This window comes from Balaenoptera musculus, chromosome 6 (assembly GCF_009873245.2).
Source record: "Balaenoptera musculus isolate JJ_BM4_2016_0621 chromosome 6, mBalMus1.pri.v3, whole genome shotgun sequence".
Taxonomy (NCBI): Eukaryota; Metazoa; Chordata; class Mammalia; order Artiodactyla; family Balaenopteridae; genus Balaenoptera; species Balaenoptera musculus.
Genome location: NC_045790.1, coordinates 79,848,888 through 79,872,373, shown reverse-complemented (window position 1 = coordinate 79,872,373; position 23,486 = coordinate 79,848,888). Strand labels below are relative to the sequence as shown.

General features: G+C 42.5%; 1 protein-coding gene across 4 annotated transcripts in view; it reads right to left on the bottom strand.

The window, feature by feature from the left end:
• Positions 1 to 4,917: 4,917 nt before the first annotated feature.
• The window catches only part of RECK (reversion inducing cysteine rich protein with kazal motifs), a 76,507-nt gene continuing 57,938 nt past the window's right edge, over positions 4,918 to 23,486 (bottom strand). For 2 of the 4 annotated variants that reach the window (XM_036856207.1, XM_036856208.1), the window contains 9 exons: positions 22,576 to 22,716; positions 20,232 to 20,420; positions 18,589 to 18,711; positions 16,956 to 17,127; positions 11,085 to 11,277; positions 9,598 to 9,808; positions 8,330 to 8,403; positions 7,330 to 7,485; positions 4,918 to 6,498 (listed from right to left, as the gene is read on the bottom strand). In XM_036856207.1, the coding sequence (XP_036712102.1) occupies positions 6,277 to 6,498; positions 7,330 to 7,485; positions 8,330 to 8,403; positions 9,598 to 9,808; positions 11,085 to 11,277; positions 16,956 to 17,127; positions 18,589 to 18,711; positions 20,232 to 20,420; positions 22,576 to 22,716 (1,481 nt within the window). In that variant the 3' untranslated portion in view covers positions 4,918 to 6,276. Of the gene's footprint in view, positions 6,499 to 7,329; positions 7,486 to 8,329; positions 8,404 to 9,597; positions 9,809 to 11,084; positions 11,278 to 16,955; positions 17,128 to 17,277; positions 17,422 to 18,588; positions 18,712 to 20,231; positions 20,421 to 22,575; positions 22,717 to 23,486 lie in introns of those variants that run through there. The other 2 variants (XR_005020375.1, XM_036856209.1) reach the window with 2 other exon arrangements.

The window sequence follows — 23,486 nt, the reverse complement described above, 5'->3', positions numbered from 1 at the left end:
CATGCAGCACTCTCCTTGGGTTCTGGTAACCACCTCACTGATTTGGGCCAAGGGGTGCTAACAGCCCCATGTCATAGCTCATGCCCTGCACTCTTCCTGTGGTTTCTTACATCCTGCTCACACCTTTGTAAATAGTCCCTTTATTAAGCCTTCCGCAAATTATCCTGATTTGGGTGGGCCACCTGTTTTCCTGCTGGGTCTTGACCAACATAAATGCCTCCATGACTCCTTAGTAAAACTGCGGTTCACATCTCCAGCAGAGGTCAGAGGGAGATTGTCCAGGGAAACAGTGAGGCAGGCTTCAGGAATAGGACAGCTGATGACCTGGCGAGGTTCTGGCCGAGATGCAGCTTCCACCTGCGAACCAGCAGGCAGGGAAGTGCCAACCAGCAGGCAACGTCCCAGATATGAAACCATGGTCCTGAGGTAACCACCTGTGCTCCCACGCACACAGAGGAAGGACCCTGCCCCAACTAGGTACAGAGACAGCTCTAGAAGGATTCTGCACTCATTGGTAGAGGCAGGGGAAGGAAGGTGCATTGAGGGTGACTTTTTCCTTTGTTTATATTTCCAGGTATTTGGGGGAATGCACACAGGTTATTTTTTACATTAAGAAAACAATAGAATTTCATTTAGGAAAAATGAAAGAGTGGGTGGAGCTGGGGGCAGGGGTGTTAACACGCTTCCCCATGTGAAGGCTTCCTGCCTCACCCTTACCCCCGCCAGCCTAACGTCCTGAGAACCTAACCAGATCTTAGACTCAGCACGTGCCCTCTCTGTGTACCGTTTTCTGCCACAGAAAGGGCAGGAGAGCTGTGTCTGTTACTTTTATGATCCCTGTTGCTCCTTGGACCTGTCAGACCCCACTCAGGTGCCTGCCTTATCAGCCTGACCTGCTGCTGAACCTAGTTCACTCGGGCCACTCCTGGTGTCCACCTTCACGGAGCTCTCCTGCATGGCTGGCTCCATCCCTGAGAACACAAATCCTGCCCGGCTGCCTTGTGCCAGGGAAAGCCCAGACCTGGCCTCAGGCTTGGCTCTGCCCTGACTCGCAGTGTGACCCTGGGCTAATATTGCTTTCTGAGTCTACTGCCCTCTGTCTACAAAATGGATGTCCGCTCCCCAGCTCCAAGATTGCTGGACTGGGGAAAGGAATTTCCTTAGGAATGATCCCTCAGCGTTCCCTTTCCCTCGCCTGGCAAAGCTCACACGCAGCTGGGAGGGAGGGCGAGAGGAGCAGGGCCTCTGGTCCCTTTGAGAAATACAGTTCCCTCTGTGGGAATGTATGGGTTCGACTCCCATCAGCCAGGGCTAGAGGAAAACCATTCAATCAAATGAAGGAAAATAAAATGTCTTCTATGGATTTTGTGTCAAGACTATCAGTGTTGTTGGCGGGTTTAACTTTCTTCCCAAGGTGGAGCTGAAACAGACCCAGGCTGAACCCTGAGGGAGGGTACCAGGCCGAGGGGAAGCCTGGCACCCAGCCAGGCTCAGTTAATGTTTCCTCAGTAGAGTCCAGGATGTTCACAGGACAGAGGGGAAGGGAGCACAGCCCCATAACAAGATCAGTGGGTGATCTTGAGGGTCTCTCTGGACACTGAAGTTGGACGGCCACAGTCCTACGTACACCGGAGCTATCCAGTCAGCCAGTATAGCTGGGAAGGCAAGGCCAGAGGCTTTGGGTGCCATTCTGGTCTGGCATTCAAGGCTGCACACATGACCTGCCTTATACCTCCCCTCACCACCCCTCCCCAAGTTGTCAGCTCCACTGCGCTACCACTGGGATGAACCCAGACTCTCCTGCTTCTGTATCTTTGCTTAAGCCGTACCTTCTACTTAGAATGCCGCACCTCAAAGCAATCTGGCAAAGCATCCCTATTTCTACCAGGCCCAGCTCAAATCAAGCGCCCTGGGAAGCCTTCTGTCTGCTCCTTATTAGATATTCTCTCCCCCTCCTCACACTTCCCATGACACATTGTACAATAAGGTTACCTATTCCTGTCTTGTACAGGCAAACCATAGCTGAGGGCAAGACCACTCAGCTCTTGGTTGACAAGTTTTCTTACTAGAAACTAATGTCCCACAGTTTGTACTGAAGACATCCTAATGTCTGTGACTGATGCCACTAGGGACACCAGGACAAGCTCACCGACGCACTGAGAAGTAAGCCTTGCCTCTGTTGGCTGCAAAAAGACCATCCCTGCCACGCCCCCTACTCTAAGCAAGCATCTAGGCCAGAGGAGGTGGAAGAGGCCTTCGCATTGGATATGGGATTGAAGATTTAAAATAACCAGGACAGAGGCCTGAGAAATGAAGTGAGGCTGTTTAAGTAACTGGAGGAAAGCACTAAAGTTATGAAATCAGACAGTTGTTCTTATGGGGTTCTGCTACCTAGTTAGAAATAGGGGTCCACCTAGAACAGCCGGAGGCAATTACTGGAAAAACAAAACTTTTCATATTTATACTCTAACAAGTTGAGACTGCAAAAAACTGGCTTTATCTTAAGGCGAATGCTGTTGGCGGCCCTGACCATCTTACTCTTGTCCTCCTGCACCTCGACTTGGTTGGGGCAGCAGTGTGTGCAGCCCCTGACTAGCCAGCTACGGCTATCCTGCTCCCCTTGGCCAACTGACTAGGGTTGGGAATATTACCTGATCCTGAAGGAAATACAAGGGACAACTGTGGAGGGATTTCTGAGAGATGTTTTTTCTTACTCATAAGAGGTGCTGGCAGGAAAAGAAGGCACCACGACTCTCGTCCCCTTTTTTTCTCGCTCAGAACGCTGTGCTTGAAGCTCGGCTTGGAGCGGAGACAACCACCAGGAGACCATGACAGAGCCCTGATCACTTTACCATGGACATCAAATGACGACTTGGTGGCATGAATGACATGCATTTGCTGTCCCTGGTTTACAGAAAAATGACTTAGGAGAGACTAACAATTTAGTGTCATCCAGTGACAATCAAGTCTTAAGCCCGGGTCCTCTGTCCCAGAGCCCTTGGGAAGCTCCCTGATAGAGCTTGCTCTGGAGCGAGGCATCCAGGAGGCAAACAAAATCTTCCCCAAGTTGGCTTGCTTCTTTATGCACTGATTTAAAATTTCTGCACTCATCACAGTCTCTCCTTTTGGTTGGCACTTTTGCTCTGTGGATAACAATTACTTTATTATCAATCACTTTGGATAATTCCGTTTTTCAATAGGTCGGTCTCACAGGGACCCTGTTGGTTGTTCCTGGGCTCTGGTGGCTGACGGTTTGACAGCTCCAGGTGTGCACCTGGCCTGAGGGCGAGGCATAGCTGTGTGCTCCCAGGCTGAATTGGTTTGGGGGCTAATGGCCTGTGAGAGATGCACACACCCCACAGGACACATCTAGCAGAAGGTTTCTTCTCGGAACTGAGCTGTTTCCTGTGAGAAATCCATTCCATCTGGTTTAGGTGGGGCTGAAGCTCTCCTGATTTTCCTTCTCTTCCACAGAGGTGAGCATGTGACCCAGGCCAGGCCTATGACTCTCCTAGGGTCCATTCCTGTCCAGTTACTTCCTCTAGGCTGGATAGGGGGCCATCTCATCTGTTTCCTAGTGCCTTGGCCTCATCACCCATGGCCATAGGAGCCTCTGAATCTTTCTCTGGAGTCCCCTTTTCATTCAGTTACCTCACCTGCTAAATTGTCCCCATCCTGCAGAACCGTTTTCTCCTGGACTTCCAGGCCCCCCCGCTACTAGGCCCTGGCAGAATTACAGGGGCGCATGGGCCTCATTTCTCTCTCTCCCACAGCCCCGTTGTCTCCCACAGGGCCTCTACTAGCCTGCCTGACACACTTGGGCAGAGCCAACCAGCAGGGGCTCTGTCCTGCTTCAAGGCCAGGAAGCCACTGACACCCTGTCCATGAGGCAGCCTGGCTGTGATCACCACAGACACTGGCCAGTGGGGAGCACCGTCTCCTGAACTGACCAGCACTGGGCTTGTTTGGCCAGTGACTATCTATCGTCAGAGTTCTCATGATTGTGTGATTGTGTCCTCAGGGCAGGACCAACCTTTAGATCTTTTCCTCCCTTGATATTCCCCCTCCCCCAAACCCAAGCGCCGCTCTCATTCTACTGCTTTTTTAATAAGAAATTTAGTCAGTCCTGGCTATTGTCCTATCCTGATGAGAAAGGGCCTCTGCAGTATACTGTATCAGTGTTCACAATACTCATGGTCCCGCCCCCAGCTCCTTCCCTACTGCCTCCCGCCAACACACACACACATACACACACACACCAGAAGACGATGCATCCCTACCTTTTGAACTCGGGAGTGACTTGCTTGGGCTGGTAAGACGTAGGCAGAAACGACAGTGTCGCTTCTGAGTAGAGACCTAAGGGCCAGTTGTGGTTTTCTTCGTCTCCTTCTTCTCTTTGTGAGGACACTGGGTGGGTCCAGAAGTGAAGACAGTATAGAGAAGAAGCGCAACTGACCCACAGCAGACATGTGATGGGAGCAAGATGGAGGCTTGGGGCTTTAGCCTCTGCTGACTGACAGAACCTTTCGGGCCTGCTGATCAGTTCTCTTTTTCCCAGGACATATCCTGGGGCTGGAATATTGGGCCGAGGCAGTGGGGAGTAGAACTCCCTAGTCTGTTCCTGGTCTTGGAGGGCCTGAAGCTCTCTCGGTCCTGAAGACCTAAAGCTGGGGTCTTTGTACTTGACTTTCTGCCACAGCCTGGCCTCTGGTCACGCCTGGGTCTGCTCTGACCAGCTCTGTTCCAGCTGCTCCGCTTTCCCAGGTTTGGAGTAATAACACTCCCATAACTTCTTATTCCAAAGCAAAGGACATAGCTTGCCCAAGAATGATCAGTGGTTTCATTTAAAATGTGCACATTGCTTGGAAATACACATAATCATATAAAATTATTTTATTAAAATAGAAAAGCTTTCCAGTATATTGCATTGAAGACATTTATATAGAAAAAGCAATTGCAACAAACATGCTACATCACCACTGAGAAATTTTGAAAGCTTTAAGTGCCCACTTTTAAACAACATTTTGGTATAATATGCATATCCCTATATTTTTCAGAAGGTACATATAACACTGAAAAAACCACTTCATGTAAAATCTAAGTTTAGGTGCATATAAACAAGAAGTATTACACTGAATAGCTTATTTCAAACTGTGAAACACATTCAAAGTATTCAATTTCTTAGACAACATGCAAACATTTTCAAACTTAGATTGACACTTTTAAATATATAAACCACAATTCTTTATAATTCTATATCAAAAAAGAAAGTCAAACAGAACACTTATCTACACTGTGCATATCACAAAAAGCAAATGTGTCTTCATGAACGGAAAGTACTGGGTTAACACACATGATTGTCATTTTACAAATATGGCTATTCACCTTCTTCATAATAAAATAGAAAAATCATGTATTATTTACATGAACTACTAATTATTTCACTTTTTGGCAATTACATAAGTAGCAGCAATTGGTTTAAAGGTCGATTTTTAAAAACTCTAAATTTAACTTGGATGATACCAAAGAATATACATCTGGTTAATATAAAAATGCATAATACAAGTCGCTTTGATGGGATATGACTTCTCCCTTTCACAAAAGTCACAGACACACATTAGGAACCACTGAGACTGTCGCTTACAATATATTATATGAGTGCCATTTACTTAGCTTGCTTTTGCTTACCACATTAAATGGATTCCTGAATTAGATTTCGTAAATTAAATTTGCCTGATGATTTATATGATAATTCCAAAGATGCCTTATCTTTATTTCATACTCTAATAGCAGTGGCTCTTTGCTGTGACCCCTCACTTCTAGACAGAGTAGGGAATATCTGTAAACAAACACACACACTCTAGGGGCACCTTAATACTAAAAAGAACTTGGAAATGAAGTTTTTGTGATACGAAGCCCATAGTAAAGTGAGTTATCTTTCTAAAATGTGATCATCTCATTTACCAATGATACAGAATTTGTTTTAGAGTGGGGGACCCATCTAATGAGCAAAATGTAAATTGTAAGGCAGTGATCCGCCAGAAGGAGACATCCTCTTTTCATTAGTATTTGGAAGAATGTATTGTAACATTTGTAGAAACAAAACAAAACCCTTACTAACACTGGTGATTAACAAAAATACTGTGTGGTGCATAGAGGTTAGAGGTGACAAGTGCTTTGACTTGGCCACTATTCAACTATAAACCAGCAGTCCTGTACATCTTTTCCAAAATAGAAAGATTAGATCGAGGAATAATTTGCACTTTTCACGGGCAGTCAGTTGTGTGTCCAGACCCTGTGCAAGGCGAGACCCAGGCTGAGGAGGAAGAGGTGGGAGTGGCAAGGAGGCTGGGCCCTGGCAGCAGCAGAAAGCACGCTGCTGGAGACCTGCACCTGAGATATGATGAGGGCGGACAGAGGGACGTGGGCCGCCAGAGTAGGGCTGTCGGAGTTGATAAGGGATTCGATCTTCTCTGCTTCCTTATTGCAAGCCTCAATCTGAGAGAGGATAATCAGATTCTTTTAATATAATATCACAGAATCCATGAAAAGGTCAAGTCAGACAAATGCCACAAATATTCCAACACCAGGAATACGCTTTCTCTTTGTCCTTCTTTTCTTACCCAAAGTAACATTTTAATAGTCTTAATTTATTACACAAAAAATAACTGCATCAATGGAAATCAAATGAAAAAAGCCATGACCCACACTGCCACTGCCCTTTCTTTTCCCACAATCCTGTTCACCCCTTCTCCACCCTTAGAAGTTATCTTTTCATGCTTAAACATAGTCACAGGGAGTGGCCTTTCAATGCCCACCCACACATCAGGAGGAAAGCAATTAGACTTAATGAGCTTCCTAATTGTGGCAGTTTATAAACGGCTGTATTCACCCCCTTCACTGGAGCCCTCACTATGTTGATGCTGAAACTTGGGCCTCCTGAGTGAAGTTCACCTCTAGATTGTGAGCTGGCCCATAAGACCAGCGCTGGGGGGCTCCTCCTCCCCAGTGGGAGCACAGCCCTCGGGAGACAGGAGTCGGTTCCGGCTTTGTTACTGCGTGACCTGTGTCAGTCCCTGCCTTCCCTGGGCCTCAGCCGCCTCCTCGTCTGGACGATGAGCAGATGCCTTCCATCTCTGCACGCTCTGAGTCACAGCATCTCAACCTCTCCCCTCTCCCACTCCTTTGCGTTCTGTTGGCCGCTGCTAACCTGGTGCAGCTCCGTCCCTCAGAGACTGCCATGCTTTCCTTCCTCCTGCCCTCGCCCCCTCCCAGGTCCTCCAAACTTGAAAGTAACAGGATGGCTGCACAACATGTGCTGAACCCCACCTGCAAAGCTTTTGGATGATGATCCACAGGAATGATCAGGATCACGATTTCTGACTCGATGCTGAAGAATCCAAACACGTCACACTGCGGGACAGACACATGCATGCGGATCTTCTCAAGTATTTCCAGAACTGTTATTGGCTTTTTGTTTGCCACCTAGAGAGAGAAAAAAATTCATTACCCGAGAAAAAGAAGAATTCCTTAGTACTGCCTAAGCTGCCTTGCCACCTTGCCTAAGCCATAGAGGCTCTTTTAACCAAGGAACCCCTAAGTGCGGGGCCCCAACAGGGCCTTGTTGGCTGAATTCTAAAATATCCACAGAGCCCATTCCAATGGGTTTTTTTTTTTTTTTTCTGACTGCTGAGTTTTCTGGCTGAGATAAACACTCTCACCAGGAGCACTTTTTTAAGGGACAGTTCTGAGTTAGACGCCACAGGAAAAGAATTAAAGCCTTCCTGTAAAAATACAGGTGTTTTCATATAAATGGGCATAATTTTCTAGGTAGTGGCAGGTGTTGGCTGCTACATTTCTAGAGACGAGTCTCTATAACAGCAAGCAGAAAAAGTGATGATACAGCAAAGGGCAAGGGGCAAAACCATCAGAGGAACGTGGCCGGTTCTGGACGCAGCCCCCGGCAGCATGGGGACCATGTGAGGGCTGGCAACCTTGAGACCATCTGGGCGTGACCAGTCCCTGGCTGCCTGGTCTGCCTCCACTATGCTGGCAGGAGACCTTTTCTGAGAAAGGCCCGGGCTGACGGATTGCAGAGCAAGGTCACCACACAGCCAGGCTGTAGAGGGAAGCAGCACAGGACGCAGCCAGACACCTTGAGTTCAAACCCCAGTTCTCCTGGTTGTGGGCTACTATATGGCCTTGGGCAAGTTGCTCCTGTGCAAATTAGTTTCTTCATCTATAAATGTCATGACCCATTCTGTCTGTACGATTACTGACAGGTTTATCGATAAGGTTTCAACAGTACATGGCACATAAAGCAACTTACCTTAGCAATAGTATCCAGTTTTTCTTTGTCAAATAAAACTCTTAACATCCCAGCACATAACGGGCAACAAGCACCTGTATAACAGAAACCATTTTATGTGTGTTCAGAATTAGAAACAAAGAGAATTCATAATAGTTGGTGAAATGACCAGCCCTTCATTTTGTGCTGGGAAAGTCACAGCAGTCCTTCCTGATGACTGCACTTTTAGATATGTTCCCTGACCAACCTGGAGTCTTATAATCTATACATTTACCGAAATCCTTCCTCCATCCCTGCTTTCCTCCTGTGCTACTTCTCAGGTGGGGCAGCTGTGGTTTAATACAGCACAGGGAGAGCTGGCCTTTCAAGACAGGCAGGGCCTAGACCCTGCCCTGCTCAGAACTCACTGTGTGATCCTGGGCAAGTGTCTCCTGTCTGCGAAACACAGGAGCAAGGGTTTCAGAGGTTCCATGAGTGCTTAATTCAAATTTAATTTTAAAAATTATTTTCAACCGTTAAACCATAATAAAATGTCAGACCGTGGTCTCCAGGAGGAAAGAGGCTTTGTTCTGCTCACTGCTGTGTCCCCAGTGCCTAGAAGGTGTTTAGGACATAGCGAAGCTCAAGAAACATTTGCTGAGTTCATGGACAGAGGAATGAACTTGTTGGACTCCAGATTAATCTGTTCTGTGCAGACTTGGGATAAAGTCTCTTCTGACACCTCTGTTTAACCGAAGAGTATGAGACTGTAAGGTAAGCTGTTTGAAAACTGTCACCGCTTATAATAGCCTGTACGAAACAAGACTTTCTTGATTATATGCAACCAAAACAATTAAATTAGATGCTAAGGCCAATCTAAGACAACAACTATCTTCTGTTTTTCTCAATTTCAAATGTTTGTGTTCATCAAAACTACTTCAATTATTCATTCATTAGTGACCAATTCCTTATTCATTAACTTTATAATATGCAAACACTACGCATTTGAACTAATAACCATAATTCTAGCAATTATATATTGCTGTTTATCTATTGGTGTTTAAGGCAGGATTGAAAAAAGTTTTCCACATTGTTTTAAAATCACCAGACCAGATGATGTCTAAGGCAGATCCGCAGCTTTTTAAGGTTGGCCCAGAGTAATGCATCTAATCAGCATCAGCTGGAGTCAAGACTTTCTGGAAAGTTTAAACACACTAGTCATCTCTCTTCTCAGTGACTCACTCTCTGGAGACAGATATGCAAATCCTCCCAATTCCACCCCTGCCCCACCCCCAATACCGCCAGCCTACCGGGTGGGATGATGGGCTTGCATTCGGTCGCTGAGAGCGAAGGACACTTCACAGCAGCACACTCAGTGACAGAACTGTGCTCGGAGAGGACCCCGACGGCCTGGCAGGGCCCATAGTAATCGACCGCCACCCGGTCCGAGTAGGCAGCACACACGCTACTGTAGGTCTCCCCGTTGTGCCCGCAGATGGGCTCTGGGGCTCTGCAGAAGGCCTGAGGGCAAGAAAGCACACTTAGCCTGTAAACCTCTGTGGTGCACTTTTCCTAACCAAGAGTGCAGAGTAGGTCTCCTTATTTTCAGGAAGGAAAAAAGACAGTATAAATTCTTGGACCCTCTGAAGTAAGCTCCTGAGGTTGCTAAACATGGGGTGGGGCTGGGGGCAATAGGGCTGTCCCAAGATGAACTGAAGAGAGATTACTTTTCTCAGCCTCTCCGGGACTTGGGTACTCGACTTGGGTACTCGTTCTCTGTGAACTGATATGAGATAAAAATCCTCCCTCCCTCCAGACTTCCATTATTCCAGAAGAACCTGTTAGAAGAAAACAAGACCAATCTTTATGCAAATTCAGAGGCCTTATCATTTCACGCTGGGTTCGGGATAAGGAGAGGGAAGAGTGGAGAGATCAGGAGAGCAGACAGACTGGATCCATGAGGTAGGTTAGGAACATGGAAGAGAAAACTTGAAGCCAGGAACAGGGAACAACAGGAAGAGAAGACTGGGAATTCAGAGTAAAGGTATCAGTGCACTTGGAACATGATCTCTGAGGGGAAACAAGCCCAGGGAGATGAGCTGAAGGGATTTTCCGACAGTGAAGACCAGGAAATGAGCAGCTAGAACGTCTGGTGTCAGCCAGCTGTGGGCAGGGGATGCTGGCCCAAGGCTGGGCTTCCCCCAGGCAGAGGGCCCAGCACACAGATCAGTGCTACTGTGGGAGGCCTCAGTGGGGTTGTCCTTGGGGTTATTTTTAACATGAATACAGATTTCATGACCCTCAAAGACTGAAAGATAAACTGATGTAAGACAACATTAAGTTTCAGAGAAATTTGCAGTCACTTTTCATACCTCAGGTGGGACTTCAGTGGGAAGAGTGGGGAAAGAGCTCTTTTCTTCGTTGTTTTACCTCGCATTCTTCCTGGGCTGTTTTCTAACGAGGGCCCGCAGAACTAGGGGAAGTGAAGATGCTGCTGACTAATGCCAGGGGGTGTGAGACTTTAAATTCTTTTCCTACTGGTTGGCGGCAAGAAGCCTCTCTCTTCTTGCTCTGTACACTAGATGTGCAAAGGTTCACACATGAGCAAGGGGGCCCTCCAGTGTTAGGAGGAAAAGCCAGCCTCGGGATGGCTCATTTTTGGTGGAGGACTGAGTGCTCTAGATTTGACGGGATTCACAGCAGACCCTGAAGGGGTCTCACTGCTGATTCATGTGTAAAAGATCATAAGCTGATTTCATGCTCAGTGTACTTGGGTTTGTCAGGTAAACAGTGGTACCTGGCACGGGCCTTTGTATAAGAGGCTTTTCCCTCTCTGGTACAAAGTGCAGAGATTGCTGTGCTCCATGTGGTTTGTATCACAAACAGGATCTCGGACCTGGTCACAGGTGAGCTGTCTTGGCAAACACTCATATTGGCTACATCCAAATTTATCAAAAGTTGTCAGGCAGACTTGTGGTTTGGGTATGCATCTGAAAAACACAAACGCAGCACCATGAGCCAATGTCGTAAGGGACCATGGTGGGGCCGGTAAAGCACTGACAGGGCACAGGAGGCTGAGGAGAAAGTAAGAGAGCAATCAGAAACAGTCCCTGTGCCCAAGAGCTTATGGAGAGTGGGGAGTCGAGCGTGCATGTAAAGCAGGCTATCAGGTAGAAAATCACACACCAAATGATCGTGGGAATGAGTCATTCTGATTGGGGAGCCTGGAGAAAGCACCGGGAGGAGGTAGAACCAGGAGGATGAAGGCCTGCCAGGCTGAGGGAGCAGCAGAGCAAAGGTGTGATGCCTGAGACCCTGTGGTGCTGGGGGAGAGGGCAGGGGACCCCGAGAGCAGGAGCAAAGTATGCTCAGGGTGGAAGAGGCATGATATGAAGCCATCAAATGGGCTGGGGCCCAAGGCTGGAGGCCTTCTCGTTAGTAATAAATGAAGCATTTTCAGAGGCTGAATTATCAGCTTGGCTAATATGAGTCTATCTTAAGAGAAGGCTTCACAGTATGTGCTGAAAATTTCAGGTTTCTGTGCTTACAAGGCTGAGGACCTGATGCTGGCTGGTAGTGAATCACTGAGAGAATGCCACCCCCTGAAGCTGGGTTTTCCCAGTAATACCTGAACCTTGCTCCATTCTCAATCTCTGAACTTCTTCAGAGGGGTTAGGGAGGATGGTTCTTTTCTTCTTTAGACTCTTTTTGCCTCCCTCATTTCTATAAAGGGTACTTATAATTTTCTATAACAAGATAAGACCTACGAAAATGTTTAGCTTTTACTGGGTATTTGAAATAATAGGATACACAAATATTAATCTATAAAGTAAAAGGAGAAGAATATATTAGCTAGCATCATATAATTTCAAAGGAAATTACTTCTATTCTTTTTAGAGATAAGCTTCCTGCACTGAAATCACCACCACCACCATCACTACTACTAATGTGGTTGCCTCTTCTGATGGGATTTAAAATTAGGATGCATGTAAAGAGAAATTAAGAAAACAATCCCATTTACAATCACATCAAAAAGAATAAAATATTTAGGAAAAAATTTAACTTAGGAAGTAAAAGACCTGTACTTGGAAAACTATAAGACACTGATGAAATAAACTGAAGATGACACATAAAGATGGAAAGATATGCCATGCTCATGGATTAGAAAAACTAATATTGTTAAAATGGCCATGTTACTCAAGGCAATCTACAGATTCAATGCAATCCCTATAACAATACCAATAGCATTTTTCATGGAACTAGAACAAATAATTCTAAAATTTGTAAGGAAACACAAAAGACCCTGAATTGCCAAAACAATCTTGAGAAAGAAGAACATAGCTGGAGGTATCACTCTCCCTGATTTCAAACTATATTACACACAGTCATCAAAACAGTATGGTACTAGCACAAAAACAGACACATAGATCAATGGAACAGAATAGAAAGTCCACGAAGAAACCCATTCTTATATGGGAAATTAATCTATGACAAAGGAGGCAAGAATACACAATGGGGAAAAGACAGCCTCTTTAATAAATGGTGTTGGGAAAACTGGACAACTACATGTAAAAGAATCAAATTGGACTACTTTCTCACACCATACACAAAAATAGATTCAAAATGGATTGAAGACTTAAATGTAAAACCTGAAACCATAAAACTTCTAGAAGAAAACATAGGCAGTATGCTCTTTGATATTAGTCTTAGTAATATTTTTTAGATATGTCTCCTCAGGCAAGGGAAACAAAAGCAAAAATAAACAAATGTGACTACATCAAACTAAAAAGCTTTTGCACAGCAGAGAAAACCATCAACAAAATCAAAAGGCCGCCTGCTGAATGGGAGAAGATATTTGCAAACGATATATCTGATAAGGGGTTAATATCCTAAATATACAAAGAACTCATACAACTCAACATCAAAAAAACAAACACCCAATCAAAAAATGGGCTGAGGATCTGAATAGACATTTTCCCAAGAAGACATAAAGATGGCCAACAGGCACATGAAAAGATGCTCAACATCACTAATTATCAGGGAAATGTAAATCAAATCACAATGAAATATCATCTCACACCTGTCAGAATGGCTATTATCCAAAAGACAACAAATAAGTCTTGGTGAGGATGTGGAGAAAAGGGAAACTTCATGTGTGTGCGAGTGCACACACATACACACACACACACACACACACACACAATGGAATATTACTCAGCCATAAAAAAGAACGAAATCTTGCGACAACACGGATGGACCTAGAGGGTATTATGCTAAGTGAAATAAGTCAGACAGAGAAAGACAAATACTGTATGATTTCACTTATATGTGGAACCTAAAAAACAAAACAAATGAACAAACATAACAAAAGAAACAGAGTCATAGATACAGAGAACCAACGGGTGGTTGCCAGAGGGGAGGAGAGTGGGGAGAGGAGAGAAATTGGTGTGGGAGATTAAGAGGTACAAACTTCCAGTTGCACAATAAAGGAATCACAGCTATTAAATGTACAGTATGGGGAATACAGTCGATAACTATGTACAATAATATCCTTGTATGATGGAAGACAGTAACTAAACTATTATTTCAAAATGTATAGAAATACTGAGTCACTATGTTGTATACCAGGAACTAACACAGAGTTGTAGGTCAATTATACTTCAAAACAAACAAACAAACTCATAGAAAAAGATCAGATTTGTGGTTACCAGAGGCAAAGGGTGAGGGGAGGGAGAATTAGATGAAGGTAGTCAAAAGATACAAACTTCTAGTTATAATATAGAGATGTAATATACAATATGATAAATGTAATTAACACTGCTGAATGCTATATATGAAAGTTAAGAGAATAAATCCTGAGAGTTCTTAGCACAAGGAAAAAAATTTTTTTTTCTATTTCTTTAATTTTGTATATATATAAGATGATGAACATTCACTAAACGTATTGTGGTAATCATTTCATGATGTATGTAAGTCAAATAATTGTGCTATACATCTTAAACTTATACAGTGCTATATGTCAATTCTATCTCAATAAAACTAGAAGAAATTAGAATGCATGTAGTAATAATTTTACAGAAATTTAAGACATTTGAAGAGAAATAAAGAAAAAGAAGAATATTTAGAACTTCACTATCTATTAACATTGAAGGAATGAGAACAAAGATTATCAGGAGAAATTTGGTAATTTTGGAAGGAAAAACATTACCAATTTGAACGTACAAAAATAAGAGGATCAATAGGAAAGGCTGAGACTCTGGTGGGTAAATTAAAATAAACACGATCAGGGCAGGGACTTTGTCTTGCTTACTATTGTGTCCTAGTGTTTAGAAAGATGCCTGGTATATCTGTAGATACTTGATGAATGAGTACAACTTTATTTATTTATTCTCAACTTCTTATTTTTTAAACAATTAGTTTTTGAACAGATAATACAAGCCCATGTAGAAAGTGAAAAGACACAAAATCATATACAGTGAAAAGTAAATCTCCTTCCTACTCCTTGTGTCCCAGCCACCTAATTCCCTTCCCCAGAGGCAACCATTATTATCAATTTCTTATTTATTCTTCCAGAGATATTTTATATAAGGATAAGCATTTATATACGCTGACTCAAAAAGTATGTGCATTTAAAATTTTGGTAGCCTTGGACAAATTGCCCTCCAAAGAGGATGTACCAATCTTCACTCCAAAACCCTCTTGTATGGGAGTGCCTACTTCCCTACATTTTGTCATCAAACTTTTTACCTTTACCAATCTGGTAGACAGAAAATGGTACACAATTGTAGTTTTACTTTAATTTACATTTCTCTTAATATGAGAAAGGTTAAGCATTGTGGTAGATTGGCTAGATGATCATTCATCAAATTCATTTAATTTTCTTCCTGGGCATACATCTAGATTACATTTCCCAGCCTCCCTGGCAGTAGTTCTGGCCGAATGACTAAGTTCTAGACAATGGAATGTGGCTGGAAGTAGAGATGAATTTTTAACCTGGCCTATAAAAGCTTCTCAAGAGCAACCTCCATCATCTCCCTTCTATTGTCTGCTGGACAGAGGAGGACTAGAGGCTGTAGGAGCAGAGTTGCTAGATGGAAGGATCCTAAGTCTCTGAATCACATGTAGAAAGCCACCTGCTGAACACCCAAATGGACTGTATTTGAACTTCTACTATGTTAAAGCACTGATATTTGGGAGTTTGTATACAGTAGCTAGAGTAACTCCCCCCCAGCTAATATAAGCATCTTTTCAAGTGTTTAAGAACCATCTGTACTTCTTCTCCTATGTTTACGTCCTTGGTCCATTTTCTATTGGTTATTGATCTTTGCCCATTTTTATACTAGGTTGTTCATCTTTTTCATATTGATTTGTAGGGGTTCTTTATATTGTAAGGACATCAGCCCTTTCTCTGAGATTCTTCTCAGTTTGTCATTTGTTTGTTACCATGCAGAAAATTTTCATTTTCATGTAGCTGCATTTTTCAAACTTTTCTTTTATATTTATTTTGTATTATACCCAGCCAGCCCTTTCCACTTTGAGATTTTATTGTTTTATTATAAAAGCAAGCCAACCGTATTCAGAAAGTTTAGCAAATAGAGGGAAACAAACAAATACCAAAACAACCCTCAATTCTACCTCCCAACACAACTATATTATCCTTTTGACTTATTTCTTTATCATGTTTCCTTATGTATAGCACCCTGTCTTCCTTCCATAGCAACTCTTTGGGCTTAGTTTTCATGATGTAAACTTTGCTAGATGGGTGACCAACTCTCTTTGCTAAAAGAAAATTTAAGTTTGTTAAAATAAATTTAACACACGAGAAAATCTTTCCCTCCCTTCATGCTGCACCAGGATTTTCAGGATGGAGAAGCAATTGCTTATTCTCCACAAAACCTTCATAAGGCAAGGACTGTGGCACTGGGACATGTCCTGCTCAGCTCTCTGAGGTAGTCAGTGAAAACTCCAGTTCTAGAAGCTTGAAACCTAAGTGAATCATCAGGACCCTGACCCTGCAGCCACCACAGGCAGAAATCCGTCATTAAGGCGAGGTCAACTGCACTCTGAGCTCCTGAGGAACCTGCAGAGAAAGGAGCCCCTAAACAACTTCATAAAATACTGAAGTTGCACTTCCAGAGATTTCTCATGTCCCATCCCTACAATGGAGGTAGGTTTTAAGTAGAATGTTTCCTCTTGCCATCAGGCATAGGTAGCTAGTAACAAGAATGCATCTGCCTCTCTTGTCTCAGCTGCCACCTCTCCTCGCCTCACACTTTGTTCCAGTCTTACAGAACTGCTCTAGCTCCCGGCATACACCACGCTCTCTCCTCGTTTCCAGCAGCCAAGATCTTTGCTCCTGTTACTCTCTCTGCCTTCACCAGCACCACCTTTCCTCTACCGTAAACCTTGCTGTCAGTCTCCTCCTCGTTTTTCCAGCCGACTATCACATGCTCTAGAGGCTTTCCCAGGTTCCCCCAGGCTGTGTAAACTGCTCAACTTCTGGGCCCCCAATCAAAGCATGTTACCAAGCAGGTTTACCTGGATCTTTCCCTCTAGACTCCAACTTTTCAGGGCAGAGACCACCTTAATTCATCTTTGTATTTTCACTGTCTGGTATAGAGTAAGTGGTGACCTTCAGTTGAAAAAGATAAGGAGGCATTTGACTTACCTTTGGTTTTTTGGGCAGGGGTTAGGAGTACATGGATCCTTTGAGATGCATGATCCAAACTCAAACTGATGGTCTTGGAGGCCCACACAGCGAGCAATGCAGGCGCTGGGGTAAGTGCGTCCATTCTGCCCACACACAGGGACAAACTGATCTGCACAGTTACAGGGCAGACCTGAAGGGAGGAGAGTGCCTCAACAGTGTGCATTTGTATGGTCCCCTTCCCCTCATGTTTCCTAATTAAGGCAAACCACTAACAAGCACGCAGAGGTCTCAGGTTAAAATAGAATTTTAATAAGTCAGAAAAAAAATCCTTCCAATCTCTGACAGTGTTTTTAAAGGTGGAAAGGTTCTGAAAAGCCATTTGTCTGCATAACATTTGTCTGCATAACGACTTTCCTTTGTTCCATTTATTGCCAGCTAATTGAGGGCCTCCAGATCTTGATTCCAGGGGTAGAGACGAATAGAGCTATGGGTAGGAAAAGTAAAGAATGTTTCTCCCAGTCTGGTATATAAAATCTGAAATTTAGATGTTTGATTCTGGCTTAGGGGATTTCTAGAATGTTAAAGGATAATATCAAAACCAAGACAAATAATGAAGGTTGTAAATGCCTTCAAAAAGCCTTTACAAGGTTGGTAAAACCCTATTCTGTTCTCTCCCTACCCCACTCCATGTGTAATACCAACTCCATGGAAGGAGAATCAAGCTGCTGCTGCAGCAGCAAGAAATGGAGTAAGGGAAGCTACCTGATTCCTCTTCACCCAGAACCGAAGGTATTTCAGATTTGGGAAAAAGCAGACACCAGCAGATACCAGCCACTGTGCTGTTGCTGTTGACAACCATAGCTTCTTCTCAAGAAAAGAGCATCCCATCGAGCTAGGCTTTTCACTTATTGCAGCTGGTGTGAGCATAATACCAGCAGCATAAAGCAAAGGAAAGTCAAGAAAGTCATATTCTTGACCGATTGTTCACAAAAATTCTTAAGTTTCAAAATTACAATAATTTCCTGAGTTACTTTCCTGTTTTTCCCCATCCCTAATGAGATATGAATGGAAGGAATCTATGTAAGGTGTTTACAACCTTTGTCTTTGTCTTGCTTTTGTTATCACCCTTCAACATTCCAGAAATCTCCCAAGCAAGACTTGACACATCTAACTTCTAGATTTTATATACTAGATTGGGAGAAACACTCTTTACTTTTTCTACCTATAGCTTTGTTTATAGGGGTCCCTACCTATATGAATTCAGTAAGACAAGGTAGGACAAGAAAGAAGGTGGTAAAAAAAACATTAAAACAGAAGCAAATTTAGAAAATATATGGATACTTTAGACCATAATGGTAGGGATAAATGGTTATTTTAGCAGGTAGAAAAATTACATTTAACTAAAACCATCCCAATCACTGGCCCTGTTCTTTTTGACTCATGGAACTCCAAAAGGACCCTAAGAAACCACTTAGTTTAATGCCTTCAATTTTTAGAGGAGGCAACAGATCCAGAGAGGAAAGTACCTTGCTCTCAGGTTATGTATTAATTTTACTGTGAAAATTTGCAGTTAAGGCAAGACCAGAGAAGCTGCCTTGAAGGGAACATGAGTACAAAGGGATGAGGGCAGCTTCTGGGTGACCATGGTTACCTGTGAAGGTACGACGGTCATCTTCTGAGCTGTGCTCACTGAGACACAGGCGGGTAGAACACACCAAATTGCCAGCAAAACAAGAACAGATATTGCAGTCAATATTAAAGGAAGTTCCATGACCTGAGAGAAAGAGAAATAAAATGTTGATCTATGTCATGCATTTATAAATAAATCATAAATTAAAAAATTTAATAGTTTAAAGAGCTCTAAAATGGAAATTCTTGAAAGATGACTTCTGAATACACAAACTAGGGAGTTAAATTTGTAATACTTACATTTTTGTATTTACCTCCCACCATATCCCTCAAAACCCCTAATGTGCTCATCTCACCAGACTGCACCTTATTCTCTGAGAATGTTTCTGGCTACCTCTTTTGCCTCAAGTGCTCATTCCTTTCCTCCTTCTGGAACTTAACTCATCTTTCCAGGACCAGCCCTGATGCCATCTTTGGGTTGAAGACTCTCCTGATGCCCTGGCAGAAATGACTAGCTCCTTAAAGTACATACATTTGGTCTGCTCCTTTTTGTGGCTCAAATTCTCTCCCATCTTAGCATGCAAAGCATGACCTCAATCCCTCATCCCAGTTTCAGCTCCACAAGGCACTAGTATGTTCTTTTGTATAGAATAGGCATTTAATCAGTGAAAGCTTAGGGAAGGAATGAACTTGTCTATCTTCAGATGTTTTCTGTGATTCAAGGTACATACATTACATTTTAGAATATGGACTAAGCAATGAATACCTGACTTGCTGGTCTAAGCAGAAATTTGCAAGCCCTTTTTAGCCAAGAGTACTCTTCTTAAAATAAAATCTCACACAGAAGAGTAAAACAAGAGGCATATACAAGCTGAACTACTCTGGTTGATGGCTAGGGGGATGGACGTAGAGGTAAGGATAGCAGAATGAGCACGTGTAGTGGGGAGCACATTCTCAAAAGTGGTATTTTTTCACAATTTTTGAGGTTATATATTGATAAGAACAGTTATTAGGGCTATAAGCAAAAGATGGTTAAGGAAACAGTGAGAAAGCAAGACTCTTAGACTTTTAGAGAAGGCGATAAAGCGGGGCACCTTTTAATGTGCTCTCTCGCAACCACGGATCAACAGTGTCGTTTCCATCCCCCAGTTTGCTTTGCATGACGTCAAACTCTGAGTTTTACTTCTGGGAAAGGGGCAGAGGGGAGAGAGACTGTTGAGGAAGGGGTGGGGAGGGGTAGACCTGTGTCCTTGCCTGTGGAGGGCAAGGGCTTTGGAGTCGAATAGGCCTGGGACTGAATTCTGCTTTGGTCACTTACTAGTTGGGTGACCTCTCTTACCATCAGCTTCCTTACAATAGCACCCGTATCAAAGAGCAACTGGGAGGATTTAAGGAGATAACACAGGCCAAGACTTAGCATAGTGCTTGGCACACAGTTAAAGAGTTCAAGTGTTAGTTATTATTAGCTGTTAGTCCCTTCTTGATGAGGCTTCTAAGAGGGTTCCTTAGAAGTCCTCATGTTCTGTATAGTTGAAAAATACTTCCCTGGAATATCTGCTTTGTAGACTTTACTTTCTGGTGAGAACCCATCCAATGTTCTCCCTACAAAATTAATATAACTAATCTCATGTTAAAAACAAAAAACAAAAACAGTTCAAGACTCACTTTTTCTTTTTCCTCCAACAATACAAGACTTCTGAAGGTCTATACAGTGCATCTCTATACAGTTTTCTAAGAGTCCACTTTGCCCACATGAGCAAATTTTATAACAACCAACTTCCCCTGCAGATGATGGCACTTGGATCAGTGTCCCTTGACGGACAATAAAATCAGATGCTTCTCCCAATTTGCAACCTGTATAGATAAAATTAGCTGAGAGAGCTGGTATTGTTCTCTGATATTGTTTTATGACATTAGATACACTTCACACAAGTCTTATAGGTACTGTGTGGCCACTAAAGATTATGTAATAGAACTTTCACTAAACTAAGGAACTGCTTTGGTTCACTGGCCAAAAACATATCCTCTCAAACAAAAATTCCATATTCTGTGAGTTGGTGGTGATTAAAGGACACGTACCTCAAAGATAGCAATAGTTCTGTACAAAAATGCTATAAGATATGTAGTTTTTTATTTCTTTAGGCTTATCAAATGTATGTTAAAATCAGTTTTTTTTAAATTGTTACTGTATTTTTTATTAATTTTATTGAAGTATAGTGATGTACAATGTTCTGTTAATTTCTGCTGTACAACAAAGTGATTCAGTTATATATATTCCTTTTCATATTCTTTTCCATTATGGTTTATCACAGGATATTGAATATAGTTCCCTATGCTCTACAGTAGAACCTTGTTGTTTATCCATCCTATATATACTAGTTGGCATCTACTAATCCCAAAATCCCAATCCTTTCCCCCACAACTCCTCCCTCCCCCTTGGCAACCACAAGTCTGTTCTCTTATGTCTGTGAGTCTATTTCTGTTTCATAGATGTGTTCATTTGTGTCATATTTTAGATTCCACATATAAGTGATATCATATATTTGTCTTTCTCTTTCTGATTTACTTCGCTTAGTGTGATAATCTCTAGGTCTATCCATGTTGTTGCAGATGGCATTATTTCATTCTTTTTTATGGCTGAGTAGTATTCCATTATATATATATATAGCTCACATCTTCTTTTTTTTTTTTTTTAAATTTATTTTTGGCTGTGTTGGGTCTTCGTTTCTGTGCGAGGGCTTTCTCTAGTTGTGGCAAGTGGGGGCCGCTCTTCATCGTGGTGCATGGGCCTCTCACTATCGTGGCCTCTCTTGTTGTGGAGCACAGGCTCCAGACGCGCAGGCTCAGTAGTTGGAATCACAGATATTTTTAAAATGGAGTATGGCGACTGACTAGTTTTAGAATAATCTTGGTCAGAAAACTTTTAGTGATGGAAAACAAGTACATCTTAAATTCAAAGAAAAGTTGAATACTTGATTGGACTTAAGGAAAACCCATTTGTTTCCAAATTTAACAAGATTTATTATGATGCTATAGCTGATATATTATAGCATTACACAAATATTATACATGGTCCTTTGAGACATCATGCTTATTTAATCTTTTGTTCCTTTTTACTTCACACATGTTTAAAAATGTTGATTCTAACATGATAAAGAAACATCTTCAATTGGGAAATAGATATAAGAAAGCAACTATATTCTAAAGGGACCCACAGAGAGATAAAGACCATAAGAATTCTATGGGATAAAAATTTTTCAGCCTTGGGCTTCCCTGGTGGCGCAGTGGTTGAGAATCTGCCTGCCAATGCAGGGGACACGGGTTCGAGCCCTGGACTGGGAAGATCCCACATGCCGCGGAGCAACTGGGCCCGTGAGCCACACCTACTGAGCCTGTACTCCGCAACGGGAGAGGCCACGACAGTGAGAGGCCAGTGCACGGCGATGAAGAGTGGCCCCCGCTCGCCGCAACTAGAGAAAGCCCTCACACAGAAACGAAGACCCAACACAGCCAAAAATAAATAAATAAAATTTAAAAAAAAAAAAAAAAAAAAAATTTTTCAGCCTTAAAATCATATGCATTTCAGCACAACATTAAATTTATGAAGATAATTACACATCCGATTGAGAATGCTATTTCTCCATGTTTTAAAGGAAAGAAAAGAAAAAACACGAACAATGTGCAGTACATCTTCTCAAACATTATAGCATAGAAGACAAAGTACAAAAAGCTGGCCCAAGGGTCTTTCTTCTTTTGTTGTCAAGAACCCTACGACTCGTTATGAGAGTCTGGGTTTGGATTGAAATTAGGTTACAATCAAAATGACTATCGAAAATTACATTTGTCTTTGTCTTTTTCTGCTTACATAAATAATACATGTTGGAAAAACCTTGAACATTATAGAAAAACATAATTTAGAAAATAATCTCATTCCAAAGATAACTCCTGTGAAGAAACAGCAGAGGCACGTACTCATACCCACCCCACACCCCACCCATCTACCTCTTACCTTGAACACAAGAGTATGGAAGGCAGGGATCACCAGACGGACACCCTTTCCGGTTTACCTCACAGAGCTCATTAGCAGGGCAAGGATTTGGGTTACAGGGATGAGTTACCTCTTCTACAATGTTACCTAAAGTACTTGGTCCTGAAAAAACAAAAACAGATCAGTTTAACCAACCCAAAAGAGTAACAGAGGTCTGTAAACTGTCTGAGTTAATGACATCTGGAACAAATGGACAGCTCATGAGGACTGATTCTAGTAAGCTATTAAAATACTCAGATTCCTTGATCATTTGTGCATTTAGCATAAACGTACATTCATTCATTTGTTATAAATAAATGTTATTGGGTGCCTACAATACACCTGGCAAGGTTCTAGGTACTAGAGATACAGTAGTGAACAAAACAGACAAACCTCTGACATAGAGTTTACGTTCTGGTCAGGAAATAGACAATAAATAGACACTGTGTGTGTGTGTGTGTGTGTGTGTGTGTGTGTATGTATGTAAATAAAAAGTCAGATAACAATAAATGATAAGCAGTGTAAGGGGATGGAAAGTAACAGGTATATTTTGAATAAGGTAGTCAAATAGCTTATGTCTAAGAGGGATAATTTAGCACATTTCACCATAAATGATGATAATTTATTATGGTAAGATGGACCCTATACCGTGATTATATTTCTTAACTTGTTAAACAATGACCAAGGAAGAATCTCATTTAATATACAGTCATCCCTCAGTATCTGTGGGGGATTGGTTCCAGGACCCCCATGAACACCAAAATCTGAGGATGCTCAAGTCCTTTATATAAAATGGCATACATAGTATTTGCATATAACCTAAGTGCTCTCTCTTGTATAGTTTAAATCATCTCTAGATTATTTATTTATTTTAATTTTATTTATTTATTTAT